The 16,107-nt window shown below is 36.5% G+C and overlaps 2 protein-coding genes across 5 annotated transcripts in view; one reads left to right on the top strand and one right to left on the bottom strand.

Moving 5' to 3' along the window:
- Window positions 1-1,142, top strand: part of kiaa0895l — an 18,014-nt gene extending 16,872 nt beyond the window's left edge. For both annotated transcript variants that reach the window (XM_082160981.1, XM_082160982.1), the window contains one exon: window positions 1-1,142. This exon is cut by the window's left edge and continues 175 nt beyond it. The gene's annotated coding sequence lies outside the window, so the exon portion shown is untranslated.
- The window catches only part of csnk2a2a (casein kinase 2, alpha prime polypeptide a), a 25,870-nt gene extending 10,708 nt beyond the window's left edge, over window positions 1-15,162 (bottom strand). Inside the window, exons 1-12 of one of the 3 annotated variants that reach the window (XM_082161030.1) lie at window positions 14,919-15,162; window positions 13,330-13,441; window positions 12,618-12,719; window positions 10,318-10,368; window positions 9,306-9,365; window positions 9,141-9,224; window positions 8,938-9,048; window positions 8,239-8,340; window positions 8,052-8,152; window positions 6,661-6,809; window positions 5,313-5,400; window positions 3,697-4,194 (exon numbers count right to left, since the gene is read on the bottom strand). In XM_082161030.1, coding sequence (XP_082017156.1) covers window positions 5,327-5,400; window positions 6,661-6,809; window positions 8,052-8,152; window positions 8,239-8,340; window positions 8,938-9,048; window positions 9,141-9,224; window positions 9,306-9,365; window positions 10,318-10,368; window positions 12,618-12,719; window positions 13,330-13,441; window positions 14,919-15,019 — 1,047 coding nt within the window. In that variant the 5' untranslated portion in view covers window positions 15,020-15,162 and the 3' untranslated portion in view covers window positions 3,697-4,194; window positions 5,313-5,326. Of the gene's footprint in view, window positions 1-3,696; window positions 4,209-5,312; window positions 5,401-6,660; window positions 6,810-8,051; window positions 8,153-8,238; window positions 8,341-8,937; window positions 9,049-9,140; window positions 9,225-9,305; window positions 9,366-10,317; window positions 10,369-12,617; window positions 12,720-13,329; window positions 13,442-14,918 lie in introns of those variants that run through there. The other 2 variants (XM_082161032.1, XM_082161031.1) reach the window with 2 other exon arrangements.
- Between the last annotated feature and the right edge of the window lie 945 nt (window positions 15,163-16,107).

A 16,107-nucleotide genomic window follows, 5' to 3' on the forward strand; every position in this document is an offset into this window, starting at 1 on the left:
ACACCATTTACAAACCACCAAACCATTTTTTCAGGTTTTCCCAGGCCAAAAAAAAAAAAAAAAAGTGTCTGCAAAACTGGGATTTTTAAAACGTACGATTGATATAATCTTGGATGGTTTATCATGAAAACGTAATTCATGATGATCATCCATAAAAAAGTATTACATACAGCATGGTTGTGTCCAATGATTGATGTAGTAATTTGCTACATCAAGTGCCATATTACTCAGCAAGTCTGTTTACAAATACAATGATTGTCTGTTTTGTAAAAACAACATGAATCTCAGGCATGAAAGACATGTTTGGATTCTTGCAAACCGAAGGTATGTTCGGAATAGCGTACTACCATACTCACTATTTTTGTAGTATACTGTGCACTAGATCTGCATGATTCTGGATAAATTGCTATTCACAATTATTTGTTTAAAATAGATTCTCCCACGATTTTAATTAGACAACTAAAAAAATTACGTAATTTACTAGAATGCAGTCAATTATAAATAAAAAATGTAATTACATTTTTTAATTTTTAATCAGGTTGAGTGAATGATTCAATGACTCACTCACTTGTTTCATTACTGGATGATTCAGTGTTTTTGAACGAATCTCTTGAATGACGGATTCGATGTCAAACGCATTTTTTAACAGTCACTTGTCGCCACCTACTGGTGTAACGATGTAATGATAACATTTTTATTTGAAGCGTCAAGTTACTGATTTTGATCGCTACCATCGTGTTTATATCCGACCTATAAACATTTATCTGTGATCATTTTAATTATTGTAAAACAGAAATAATGATACTGTGTGGATACCGTCAAAGGTTTAATAGACACAGCCGAATCGGGTGTTTGAATCGAGATCTTTTAACGATTAATCGTGCAGCTCTACTGTGCACAGTATGCACATTTTCTGAATGCATGGAATACTGTACATGGAGGATGAAGTACATTATGCTAAAATGTGCAGTATACAGTCAGTACTGTAACGCAATGGGCTTGACTTGACCTGGTTTTCAGTGTTATGACGGAACCGTCGTTTCTTTCTTGATTCATTAGTTGATCAGACTGAACAAAATTGGATAATGCAACTGCTAAAAGTCCTAATTATTTCAATGGGATGTTATGTGCCGATTTAAAAACATACAATGCAGAGATCATCGGACGCAACATCTATTGCATTGCATACTGTTTTAATATACTACATGGTGTGCAGAACAATAGTATTCCTCTCCGAACTCCGCCATACTCGTGAGAAGCTGAAAGATGGTCATGTAGCATTTTAATTGCATTTATAATGTAATGGGCATATTCTATCATGCTAGCTAGTATTTATATTACACACAAGGCGGAACTATATCAGCACTTAATCATATAATCCACCCTGACAGTATTTAAATAGGAATTCACGCATGAACCATTGAGGTTCTTCTACTAGTGAATTCCTTTTTAGTTTCTCTATTATTTATGTATTTATTATTTGCTTCTTGTATTCACGTTAAGCACTGAATGTCTGTGGTATTAGCTTTATACGCAGTAGCAAATGCATTTTTTTCAACTTAGTAGGCCTATAGACCTTATGCGCCAGAGAAACAAGATTTTTTAGAATTTTGTCTTTGAACTTCCGTTTTTGTGGAAATATTTCTATGGCATCGCCGTTGAAGAGTTATTAGCTGGTGAAGTGGATTTACTTATTGTAGAGTTAAGGGAAGTTATTATGGGTATTGTAATGTTTGAAGCAGATGTCACGAATGTCAGTAGAGAGGGAAGATTTTAAAAAACGAGCGGTTCATTCATAAATTTGTAAGATCTTACCTTCACGCTGTGGAATTACAAACCGGAAGACAAACGAGCGCAGCGCTGTAAAAGGGGCGGAGCTTCATAAGATCACCAGTTCCACAATCTCTTATGAATAAAAAGGAATGGCCTCTTTTGTCACATTTTTATTTCTAATCAGGCCTTATGAAGTGCTACTATTGTATCTACAGATAATCAGTGTTCTTCTGAGAGCAACCTTGGTGGTCTTCATTACCCATGCTAATGTGACGTGACACCTTCGTAGGTAACCTCAGCCTTTCGTACCTGTGTAAAGCAGTCCAGCTGGCCAGCTTCCTCACTGTGCATGTTAAGATTGTGACGGACTCAGGAAGAAAAGTAGGAGGTCATGTGGATGTGCCTTATTTGGGTTCAAAACTCATGTGTCGTGTCATGTTATATGCTTGAAATTACATATCCATTTGTATTTATTATCATTGTCAGTACTGCACGAATATTGCACATTTCACAATAAGTTGCTGTTATCTTATTAAAATTATACACTGAAGACCCTAGAATCATTGTCTGAGTGCTGAATTTTAAGTACAACATATTTCATTTTCACTATATTAAAGATATGCCCTATTACAAAGTCTTGATTTTGTTTTTGGGCTCTACTGGAATAGGTATTCATGCTTGAATGTTAAAAAAATAAAAAAAATTCATATATTTGACACTGTTGCAGCTCTTCCCAGTAATGCTCCAGGATGCGTTTCCCGTACAACGACGTAACTCGCTGCTGAACTACCATCGTATGATGTATCGTTGAAGAAATCAACTCGATAGTCACGACTGTTTCCCAAAACCCTAGTCGTAAATTCGTCATTCAACCACGTCGTTTAATGATGTCACACAGTGGTGGAGTAACTTCTCTAAGTCCCCCTGTAGTAAATTTTATCTCTTAAATCTCATCTTTGATCACCAAAATTACATATTGCTTTGAAAAAAATTCTTCATGCCTTACAATATCTTGAATTTAACTCGACACCCTTGCCTCATTTAGTATACACGGTTCTATGAATATGCAAATGAGCCCCGCCTCCACTCACTCACTCAGCTCAGAGATCCACTGGTTGACAATCACACGTTGATCTGATTGGTTACAAGGACGTTTGAGATCGAATTAATGCCAGATATTTAGCAAAATATTACAGACATGTCATCTGAGGACTATTTCTCACTTTTTTTCCAGTTACTTTATTTCCAGATTCAATAATATGCTCGAGCACATACGCATTCTTCAAAAACAGTGCTTTAAATCTCTTGACAAACTAAAATATGTAAATTACATTTATATGTATTCGAAATAAAAAATGTATATATATTGTACTGAATGTCCACATGTCATGCAAACAACAAACTCTGCTTCTAACCACAGGTCGAGAGCTATCGTTCCAATCACACAACTTGGCGATGTTGTTTGCAAATGTTCGTTGGTATTATTTTTTCGGGAAACACTGACTCGTTTTAAAAATGCTGATAATGATGGAACTTGCGACTATAGTTGGTTAACGAAGATTTCGGGAAACTCACCCCTGTTTAGTTCCTCTATGAAGCCCATCCTTCTGAAAAGCACACTGTGCTGTGATTGGTCGGCTGGATCAGTGTGTTGTGATTGGTCGAGCGCTTTGCGTGTGTTTGGGAATTGTCCCACCCCTCACCATAACTAACTCAACCAGGCCCCGCCCCTTTATTCTGCGTATTAAATATTTAAATGAGGAATAGTGTGACGTGTTTGTTTCCGGAACAAAACTCAAGACTACAATAGATGCGTTTCAGGGAGTTCAGAAACACTGACACTGAAACAGAGAATAACTGCCTTTCACGTAATCATTCACAGCTGATGTGATGGTGGGTAAAAAAAAAAACAGGTCAGACTGATTAAAAACAGTTTCATTTAATATATCTTATTTTCAATAAATTGCAGTAAAGCCTCCATACCCGACAATACTATAGTTTATAATCTGAGCTCATATCAGCAGGGCAAGTCATTGAACAACACAATCTTCCAGAACATAATGCAACCAGGATCGGGAGCCTCCATCAATCATCTACAGCCTGAGAATCATGGGGAAAGAGCAGGCATTCTTTCCCTCTCATAATATTATAGCTTAATTCAGTGTTGTTCCAAAAAAGAAATGGAGATGTCCAACTCAAAAGGGGGGGAATAGAAAAAAAAAAAAAAACACCAGTTTGGTACCTAGTTAACGATGGCAAGCAGCACTAATACAAAGTGAATGTAGGAGAAGGACTAGAGCCCATTGTGTTCATTCTGTACAAGTCTTGTGTTGCTTAATAACTTCTTGCTCCAGTAAACTGAAGCTTCACACCTGAAAGGCAGCATGTCTCTGCACGACATGTTGAGGTAAAAAGGTTTTCCTAGAAGAAAGATTCTAAATTAATGAATGATATCAGTAAAAAAAAACCAAAACATTTTAGATAAGATGAAGGGGTGTGCGATATTTATAGTGTACGATAATATCGTGTTGTTTTAACGATGAGTGATCTGACATTATCAACACTTTACAAAAATGCAATTATAAAATGCATTTATAATGCCCTCAATATTCAAGATAAGGATTTTAGATTTAAATCATTTAATATAGTTAATCAATATCACACGAGGAGTGCCGTTTTTTTTCTCCAAATATCAGCATGATTACAAATGTGATATTGGTTTTATACAACATTTCAATAACCAATCATTTAATATTAAGAGTCTTATTTTTTAGACACAATATTGCCTGTTTTTTCTCCATTTTGCCAATGAAAATAGTTCCAAACAAAAGCACAGGACTGATTTGTGTCTCTTAGCAAAACATGGCTGTTTCATTACTGAATGAACGAATCATTTGAATGAATGATTCAATGACTCACTACAATGCTTCGTTCCTGAACGAATCAGTAGCTTGAATGAATCTCATTAAAAGTGCCACCTACTGGCAGTTTTAATTTCACATTTAAAGTATATTTCATTTCAAAATTTCAATATTCAACATCCAAACATTATTTATGCATGTGTAAATTAATTAATGTCCCTCTGATCTGTATTAAACTGTGTAAACGCATCTAAATGCCACTTCAGATGCAGATTCTGTGTCTCCTCTGCATTACAAAGATACATTTTGTTGATACTGATTTAATTTGATTGTAACAGCTCAATAGTGTCTTATTCTTCTAATTTAATTTATTGATTAAATGTAAGAATTTGACACAAAAGATGATGCATCCATTTAATTAGGTTACAAATGGCTTTCTAAAGGTAAAAATCAATTTAAACCTATTGGAAAAGATGATTTCTGTCACTGCTATGAACTGACCACCACACAGAATATGGAGTCAGATTTCCCCAGAAGTCCTAAACCTGCCAAGGTACCAACACAATAAACACACTCAGCAAAATATCATCCCAATTATTAAGAAAATCTCTGAATATTTTGAGATATCATTTTGTCTCAATATCGCACACCCCTAACCGGACGTCACATCATTCTTACCTGCTTTTAGCCCATCATGTTGTGGTCGAGCTGCTTATTGCCAGAGCGCCTTCTGAGTTTGACAGAGGCTGTCCCTTCAGCACAGGATCTATAGAAGAACGTCAACATCTTTAGGAGACTACAATACTGAAACTAGGGATATATAGGTGATATACAGCGGTTGGACACTGAAAATGAAACACTGTTGGAGGTTTCATGATATATATGTGCCAATCTTCACTGATTTTACATTCCATCACAGCTGTACATAAAATATTGCAATCCACAGAGTTCAAAAGAGGACAAATTGTTGGCGGATCAGTGATGTTTTGGCCTGTAATATCATGGCACTCCCTATTTTGCTTGGTCGTGTCAATGCCGAGGATTACTGAACCGTTCTGGAGAACCATGTGCACCTAACGGTTCAAACATTGTGCCCTGAGGGGAGTGTCGTGTACCAGCATGATAATGCACCAATACACAGCAAGACATGTATCAGAATGGTTTGATGAACATGAAAGTGAAGTTGAACATCTCCCATGGACTTGCACAGTCACCAGATCTGAATATTATTGAGCCGCTTTGGGGGATTTTGGAGGAGTGAGTCAGAAAACGTTCCTCCATCAGCATTACGTAAGGACTTGGCTGCTGTTCCGGAAGAAGAACGGCTCAAACTCCTTCTGGCCACTGTTGAAGGACTTGTATCTGTCATTCCCAAGATGAAATGATGCTGTAAAAGGACGCCCTACAATATGCTAATAAATCATTGTGGTCTAAAAGCAGGCGATTCACTTTCATTGTCCAACCCTTATATGCTGGTAGCATGTTAAAAAATGGGCTCAATATGATTAATATGACTAATAAATGCAGAAAAAAACAATTTCCTAGTGGTTTTCAATGTGTGATTTCACTTGATGCAGGATTATATACACTGACCGGCCCAAAAATAAAGTGGCTGTTTGGATTTAAATCATTCTTAAGTCTATGATTGGATTTCTATCATGTTATATATTTGTAACAGTTCTTCTAGCCCTGATTGATGGAGTGTGTAGCTTTTAATTTCTTAAACAACCATGTATGAAGAACATCACGACCATATTCCAGGATGACAATGTCAAGATTCGTCAGGCTCAAACTGTGAAAGAATGGTTGTGAGGAGCATGAAGAGTCATTTCCACACATGAATCGGCTCCTTAAATTCATTGAAGGTCTTTGGGATGTTCTGGAGGAGACTTTACAGAGTGCTGGACAAATATTGATGCACCTCTTGATGGGAAAAACATCACAGCATTTATTTCCATCAACAGGTGCATCTATATGTACATATATTAACTTCATAAATCATAGTGAAGAAAGTAAGTTGGCTCACAAAAGTAGGGGTGCTCCATGGCTTCTTGGGCAGTCAATCTCTGTTGATGATCATAACGCAGGAGTTTATCCAGCAAATCCAGAGCTTCTGGGCTCACCAAGTGCTGATTCTCGGGCTGAACAAAGTTCTCCCAGCGCTTGCGTGTCTGCCTGAAAATGTAGACGATTACAAAATTAAAACAGTCTAGCAATTAAAAGTCAATATAGAAAATATATAGCTGTGTGTATATCAATCTGCCATTGGGGATGACATCTGAAAATATTCGGCCGAATAAATGCATGGATGTGCGAAATCACTGACCAAAACGGTGACGCTTCGACAGTGTACACGTCAAAACTAGCACACAAACATGGATAAACTACAATATATAACCATTTCAGCTCTGTGGACACTTGGGATCAGCTTCTCGTTTATAATCGATCTTCATTTTGATGAACCAAGATCTTTTAGTCAAGGCTGTTTTCTATGGAAGCTTGTTTCCGCCACAGAATCATCATTATCTTTTTTTATTTAATGCCATGTCAGCAATCAGAGCTATCTTCATGGCAAAAATTTAATTACAAAAACACAAATATCATATAAATACAATAAAAACAGAACAAAGATAACCAGCAAGTCATATTATACAATATTTTTTTTAAGTTAACACATGATAAAAAAAATCCAAAACCTTTTCAGGTATAATCCGCCACAGAATAAAACATTTAAAAATATAATTGCAACTTTTTATCTCACAATTGCGACTTTATATAATCACGCAATTCTGACTTTACATTTCACAATTCTGAAAAATAAAGTCAGAATTGCAAGAATTGCGTGTTATAAAGTGACTTTCTCGAAATTGCGACTTTATCTCGCAATTCTGACATCTTTTCTCACAATTGTGGGATATAAACTCAATTGCGAGTTATAAAGTCCATTTCTAAGGAAAAATGACTGTTTATATGTCACAATTCTGACCTTATAACGCAAGTCTATTTCTCGCAATTGCGAATTTATATCTCACAATCCGGACTTTATAACAATTGGGACTTTATAATTCGCAATTTTGAGATACAAAGTCAGAATTGTGAGATAAAAAGGTTGCAAGTACCTTTTTTTATTTTTTATTCTGTGGCGGAAACAAGCTTCCATAGTTTTCAGCTAATGCGTGAACAAACCTTTAAATTAAACATTATGTGTTGCTCACTTAATCAAAATCTAGATTGGAGCTTGTGTGTGTAAACAGATTTTTTTTCTAAAGCAAGCAAAAACAAGATCGTTTATAAAATCAGCCATCCGACTGATTACTGATCATAGCAGCTAAATGAGTGGTTATCACAGAAATCAAAAATTTCTATATGTGCATCACTAACTCAAATGTGGCCAATCTAGATAACTAACAGACTCACTGTCCAAGCAGATCTTTGAAGCGCGTGTCCAGCTCGATGCGATACTTGTTCAGGTAGCTGAACAGCTCTTCTGTTCCCAGAACCTTGGCAATTCTGACCAACTGCAGCAAAGGTTATTCTGTTAGCATATTGTATATTTTAAGACTACATACTGCAATAGTATTCACAGAAGAATGATAAGTCATACCTGGTCATAGTTGTCTTGACCATGGAAAAATGGCTCTTTCTGGAAGATCATACTGGCTAACATACAGCCCAAGCTCCACATGTCCAGACTGTAGTCATACATCTGCAAATCATGGAGATTAAACTGCAATGTCTGATGGTAATGTGGGAATATATTCTCCCATTCATAGTATGAGTGAGGATAATATGAGTGGAACATCTTTGTAATTCTTAAAGCTCCCCTGTGGTGAAAATCCAGCTTTTAATGTTGTGCATGTCTATGTGGTGTTTTTAATACGCTTTAAGACTAACCATGTGTAAATTCATAAGTCGACAGCATTGCTGAGTATTTTCTGCTTAAAACTGCAGTGAACCAAAGACAGTCTCAAACACACGCTTTGAAATCGCTGGTGTTTCTGACGTCACAAACTACCTTGTAACCAATCAGATCAACGTGTGATCGTCAACCAGTGGATCTCTGAGCTGAGTGAGTGAGTGAGTGGAGGCGGGGCTCATTTGCATATTCATAGAACCGTGCATACTAAATGAGGCAAGGGTGTCGAGTTACATTCAAGCTATTTTAAGTTATGATGATTGTTTTCAAGGAAAAAACGTCTAAATATGTCATTTTGGTGATCAAAGATGAGTTTTAAGGGATAGAATTATTGACTACAGGGGGACTTTAAGTCTTTGATATAACATAGCGAAACACACAACATACCTGATAGTCAACCAGCAGCTCTGGTCCCTTATATGATCTTGAGGCGACCCTAACGTTGTAATCCTGTGCAGGGTGGTAGAACTCAGCAAGACCCCAATCTATAAGCCGCAACTACACCACGTACAAATAAAAAGACACAACAGGTCACCAACACTGATCAACACATTCAAAAGCAAATCCACAATGCTGGTATCTGACTTCACCTTTCTCATTTGGTGGTCTATCATGACATTGTGAGGTTTGACATCCCGATGCATGATGCCCATGCTATGAGAGTAGTCCAGTGCCTGCAAAGAGACAAAGCACACGCGTGACACACTCTCCTGTTGAAAACACATGAAAGAGTAATCTTATTTCAGCATGCTCACCTTGAGAAGTTCATACAAGTAAAACCGGATATCAAAGTCTGTTAGTCTCTGGTAGAGATCCTAAAAAATCAGAACAAGATCATGTGAGACATTAAACGGCCCATTTAAATTTATCGACAGAAAACTAATCATTGTTACATAGCTCAACACAGTCAGTCTTATTATTGGAATCTCTTGTTTTATTGGTTTACCACGAGTAACATGTCTGTACCCAAAAACACTATTTGTTGCTAACAAGATAATCAGAAAGAGCTTTATTTGTAGTAACAGTAATACAGCATTTTCTTCACCATACAAGGTTTTAAAATTAGTCGCATGCCATTGAACAACAAGTCATCCAGCTTTTATTAATATGATATTCTGATATCAATCTAGCTTACTGCGATGTTCAACAAGTGCCTCATAGCAGCCACTGAACGAACGCACAGAGTAACATTAGCATAACTTTCAAGCACACACTCAACTCAAAAGTATTTTTAGTATGATTGTTTTGATCAAGTAAAACAGCGCTGCGTTTCCCCAGTTTTAAATCGTCAAATTTGCATAATTAATGAATCATTTAATTATTGTATATTTAATGAAATGAAGAAGACTAAAGCTAATCAGGCACACAAAGTCTGTTGGCCTGAACTTTTGTTTCGTAAATTTGTTTAGGCATGGCATTTATAATAAATATTGTTTATATATTTTTCCTCAACACTGCAATTTTATCCCGGTGCTACTTATTTTCCAGAAAATACAGTAATTAAACTACACAAATTTAAAATCACTATATATTTATAAATAATAACTATCAAACGTACTATTTTATTTGTTTACCCGCATGTCATGTGACCTTTAACTGACATCAGAGAACAGTGAATGTGGTGTTAAATTCTTGCAATATTAACTTAAGTCTCAGTGAGAACATCAAGCAACTATTTCAGGTCAAAGTGGCTCAGCTGACCCAATTTTTGTTGTTGAAAATCCTCAGTTTAACAAGTTTGATAGTTTTAGTAATTGAAAGTGGTACCTTGAAATCCGTGTTATTGATGTACTCAAACACAAGGGCTGGCGTTCTAGACTGTGGAATACCAAAACAGAAAAAAAAAAAAAAAGAAAGAAAGAAAAAGACCACACTTAAACAGGATAAAAAAAAAAAAGTATAACCAATGCAAATTTAAGCTGGAATGCATACACTCAAAAATAGTTGGTTTCCTTGATTAAGCACTTTGACATGAATCAACCCTAATATTATAATTGGACTGCCGATTCTGGAATGGATTTAAATATCATACAATAGTTGTGTCCCACACACTATACATTATGCACTATGTACCGCTATCGTCTAGTATGAGCTTATTTTCTTTTTGGAATTTTCAACGTTAACACACGACTCACACTTTATACTACAAAATGACATAGTATAGAGCAAAAATAACACTCCTAATGTGTTAAATAGAGCTGAGAATACTAAACTCTTACTGGTAGATAAAAGCCTTATAACATTTGGCAAAATATTTACCCCTCTGGTGCTGTTCGTTGTATGTTTAGTTTTTTTTGCATTTTTTTACTTCATCGGAAAGGTACAAAACTTTTCAGCACTTGCTATGTGAAATAAATAAATAATGGACATGATTCAGAAAGGTTAAATGGTCCTGAAAAAAACAGTCACGGTTGTATTGTTTGCGGTCGGCCACATTGGAAATGAATAGAAGACGAATTTCGTCTAGTGGAAATGTGTGGTACTGCGTACCAAAAAATCTTACTGAAAGCTCATTTTTTGAAATATCAACCTCAAATTTGGACTTGTTTAGATTCATGGCTTTGATTTTCTCACAGTTTTAGAGTAAAACATGTTTGGGAAAATATTAATGTAACTTCATTAAGTGCATTTTTCAAAATTATAACCTTAAAGGGATACTTCAGGATTTAGCATTAAGCTTTGTATTAGTAGAAAACCTGTAGTATTTTCGAATTACCGTGCTTTCCACCCTCATGTCCCCCTGAGTCTGGAAAAAATCCTCCAATGACGCAAAAATCGTCATTTTGCGTCATTGGAGGATTTTCTGGCCAGAGGCTAAAGACTACAGCCAGTAGGAGGAGCTGTCCCGCATGTTCTCAACTCGCCCATAGAGGGATCTCACTCACAGAATGTACACATAGTATCAGCCGTCTTTCTTTGGAAGCTAAGCTAACAGCCTCTTGTTCTGTGGAGAAAGCTGAGTAGTAGGGGTTACCATCCTTTTTCCCGGACATGTCTGGCCGTCGAGATCGTCCAAAATGTCCGGGATTCGGCTTTTGCTTTCTGCAGTCGCCATTCATTGTTTACATGCACACCTTTTGTTTCAATCTAACTGAATTCATTCCGATTTGTGAATCTGAATGTAGTGTTTACATGAACGCTAAACAAGTGATCGGTTGATGTGCGTTTTAACATTGCTAAGAAAATTCCCGCTCCTCCGTGAGAGATAGGAGACCGGTGCGTCTCAGTAACTCACGCCACCGGCCTCGCGCCGTTCTCCCGCGGCCATCAGCCTCGTCCTGCTCGCCACAGTAAACATAATGAATGGCGACTGTAGAACGCAAAAGCCGAATCCCGGACATTTTGGGCGATCTTGAAACGGAGTCTCACTAGTAGCCTAGCCTTGTTGTTTTCAACTGCGCTCTCTTACCGGTAGGCGTGGCTTGGGAGTGGCCTCCTAGGGCAGTGAAGCAAGTGCATTATGGGAGTTGTTGTCTTTCATCCACATAAGCCAAAAATAAATTTTCTGTCTTTTCTCAGTCTAAAAAGCTCCAAATTCAAAAATAATTTCACATTTCTTCTACATAAATGACCTACTTTAAATACACATTCATCGTTCCAGAGGTGAAGTATCCCTTTAAAGTTCTATAACTTTTGTTTAGTTTCACTTTTTTAACTTTTAAAAAATAACCTGCCCAAGTGTAATCTTTAAAAAGAGACTTTACGACGGTTTAAGTTGCTCAAAACGTGATTAACAGGTCATAAATGGATCATACATTTTCCGTAAATATAATTTAGTACCATAAAATCCCCTAAAAATACAAAATGTCAAACGAAAAACATTATCGCACTAAAAATATAGTACATTAATTTCATTGAAATCGTAATTTTTGGCCACCACACGAGCAACAACAGAGGGTTAATAAAACGCTTTGCGAATCGTGCCACAAAATTTGATTGTATCGAAATTTCTAGACAGTTTCTGTGTGGGCCTGCTGATAATATTATATATTTATTTATTTATTAAAATGATGCAAAAACAGAACTCTGTAGAAAACAGTTGCAAATACAGAAAGAGCTAAATTTACCACAGGGTCCTTCACTGTGTCTACAAGACGAATGATGTTGGTTCCTCCTCGTAAATTCTCCAGAATTTTGATCTCACGCTTAATCTTCTTCTTCTTAACAGGCTTGCAAAGGTAAAGAATACAAATTTAAGGGTTAGCACACACAAAAATAACAATTCCCCAAAAATGAATTTCGCTCATCAATGAAACAAATGAAGATATTTTTAATAATTCTCTCATCATTTTTGTCCATCCACTGAAATTCTATGCATTCAACATTTTCAATCTAATCAAAAGCCAATCCGTTTCTTAAGCGTTCCATCCCGTTCTGATCCGGCTCAGCCCGTACGGATATGGCTTCCTTTCCCACTGTGGGGCTGACCGCTGATATATGAAGAATAGACTTAATATAGTATTTTATTTTCAAATACATAAAGCACAATAATAGGGTAAACTCAGCTATGCATGTTTTCCCCACAAAAACAAACGTCAAAGGTTTTCATTCGCCAAGAAAACATTTGGATTTTTTTGTTTGCCATATTATGCCATGTGTGTTAATTACACAATTTCAATAGATGGAGAAAAATAGATGTTGTTCGGAACAACTTGAGGGTGAGTATATAATGTATATATAAGTATATGATAACAAAAATGTTTATTTTTGGGGTGAACTATCCCTTTGCTTCTTCCTGATGTTCAGACCGTCACATGATGAGAGAGCAGGCGTTCTTACCTTCAGTATTTTAACAACTACTCTGTCGTTGCTGTTGATGTTGATGGCCTCAAACACTTCACTGTATTTGCCTCTTCCGAGCTTCCGTACAAGCTGGTAGTCATCCTGATTGCTGAATCAGAGTAAGCAAGATATCAATAAAACTGCGAAAAAAGACTTGCACAAAGATGAAAACATTTTAAACAAGTACTGTGGGGTAACCCCATGACGATGTACCACATTCATGTTTTTGTCGACATGACAAGCCATTTTACTTTGAATCATTCCCAGGATTAATATGAACAATTCAATTTTCATTTGCTAAAATGTTAATTCTTGATATCAGGAATGGGATTCTTACTAGCAACAATAGCAAATTTTGATATCAAGAAATCATTTTTTTTTTAATTCTTGAAATCTGTAATTGTATTTTCACTAGTTAAAATGTCACCATAGGCTGCCATTCAAATTCAATTGTTGATAAGAATTTATTTCATTCTTACTAGTTCAAATTCCAGTTTCACATTTCAGAAATACAATTCTTTACAAGTAAAAATCATTTTTGATATAAACAATTACTTTGTTAACAGTAAAAATATAAACTCCTGATATCAAGAACTAAATTTTCATTTGAAATGTTAATTCTTTTAATATCTGTAAAGGTATTTCAACATGTTACAATTGTTATTTCTGATATCAATAATTAGGAGGGTAATTTGACTAGTGACAAATGAAACTTTTTCCTAGTAGCAATTCAATTGCTGATATAAAGAACAGACATTTTCACTAGTAACCACGTAATTATTGGTATCTAAAGATTTTTACTAGTAAGAATTAGATTTCTGAAATGTGAAATTGGAATTTCAACTACTAAGAAATCAAATGTTCACATCAACAATTGAATTCGAATAGCAGCCTATGGGGACATTTCACTAGTGAAAATACAATTATAGAAATCAAGAATTATTGTTTTTACTAGAAATGTAATTCTTGATATCAAGAATACTGACTAAATACATTAGTCTAAATACAATTGACAGTGCTGGCTGTGGTAATAAAACCATGAACTGCATGTACTACGGTACACGAACATGGTAGTCAATCAAGTACCATGCAACAGTAACACCACAGCACTTTTTCTAGGGATGCACTGATATTTAAAATGTTGGCCGATACCGATAACGGATACTTCTTTGGATCTAACAACCGATATATTGGCGGATAAATCTAAACCCAAATTTTGATTTAATTTTAGAGAGTCTGATTACAAAAACAAAAGTCTCACCATTAAAAGCCATGTCCCAAACACACAATTATAAATGTTCTCATCATAGTTTTTATGTAACCGATATGACAAGACTTGTGCTGCACATGTTGCACTTTCCTGTATTTTCCTTTTTTAAAAGTGATTCCAATCATATTTAAAGCAATTCAAAACCATGATGGTGAACAGTGCGCATCTGAAGTGTTTTAGCTTAATTATTTATCGGCTTTAATATATCGTCCACATTTTATCGGGCCGATAACGATGAACATATATCGGGCCGATACCGATATATCGTGCATCCTTAACTTTTTCCAAAATTGCATTCACACTATCATCTCTGTACCTCCAGCTAGGCACATGTGCTTCATAGTCCCAGTATTCCTTGCTCTTCACAGTGTTGGCATCAGCATACACCCGTGCTTTACTGCTCACCGGACCGGGCATGGCGGGCTTGGCCAGTCGATACGCCTTCTTCCCTCCACCTACAACTACGAGACTCTCCAAACGACTGCAAGTCGACCGTCTCAGTCGTGAAACACTGCAGAAAGTATTATGATACCCTAAAACACTGTAGCAAGCCGCTTCAATGCGATCTCTCGCGAGCAATTGTGATTGACAGCTGCTCAGCGGCGGCGCGCATGACCTCGCGCTGACGCTCGCGCCACTAAAAGCCAAAGCAAAAAGCAGAGAGCGTCCGAAACGGTGCAGAAACCGGTTTGTTTTCTGATGGACCGCCAGTTTATATAAAAAAAACTAAAGTAAGGATTTCATGACCAGCCTAATCAGATGTGTCCGTTTGTAACGTTAAATAAAATTAAAAACAATACCTGTCGAGCCCACCGAATGTAGCTATGCGGTTAAACGGAACATAAACAACGTAAAGCAGCCGAATTGATTGATTATCTCGGAGTGCGAATAGCGTTTGATCATCACTGTTTATTATAATAGTCATTACAGCGGTTCAGCAGCTTCACTTTAAACCCGTTCCCTCTGGATAACGGCGCTAAGCTAGCGATATCGATGGATGGCTTTAATTGGCCACTACCACTTCGACACGCGCGTCTCCAGATATCCGATGAATCTTTAAATTGAGAGTTTTAATTCCTCCCAGTGATCCAGCAATTACACCCAGTAAGTGATCGCGGGATCCGCTGACAGGTAGGCGGATATCAGCCCTAGGATAGCGAACACTCCTGGCGAATTTTGCTATCGCTTCTTAGATGGAGTCACCGGAAATACTGTGTGGACTTCCGGTGTCCTTTTCAAAATAAAAGCCCCCGAATTGTTGCTGTGTCGCTTTACACTAAACAGCAACTGAATGTTTAAAACGTGGAAGTTTTGCTTTAACAATTATATTTTAATTTTATAATTTGTTAGTATTGATTGTAAGTAGTGCTGTCAAAATGAGTAATCGCAATTAATCACATCTAACATACTAGTTTTTATATACATATGTACACAAATATACATATATATATATAACAGTATACACACACATATATAGACATATACATACACATTATATATACATA

This window comes from Leuciscus leuciscus (assembly GCF_965113295.1).
Source record: "Leuciscus leuciscus genome assembly, chromosome: 2".
Classification (NCBI taxonomy): Eukaryota; Metazoa; Chordata; class Actinopteri; order Cypriniformes; family Leuciscidae; genus Leuciscus; species Leuciscus leuciscus.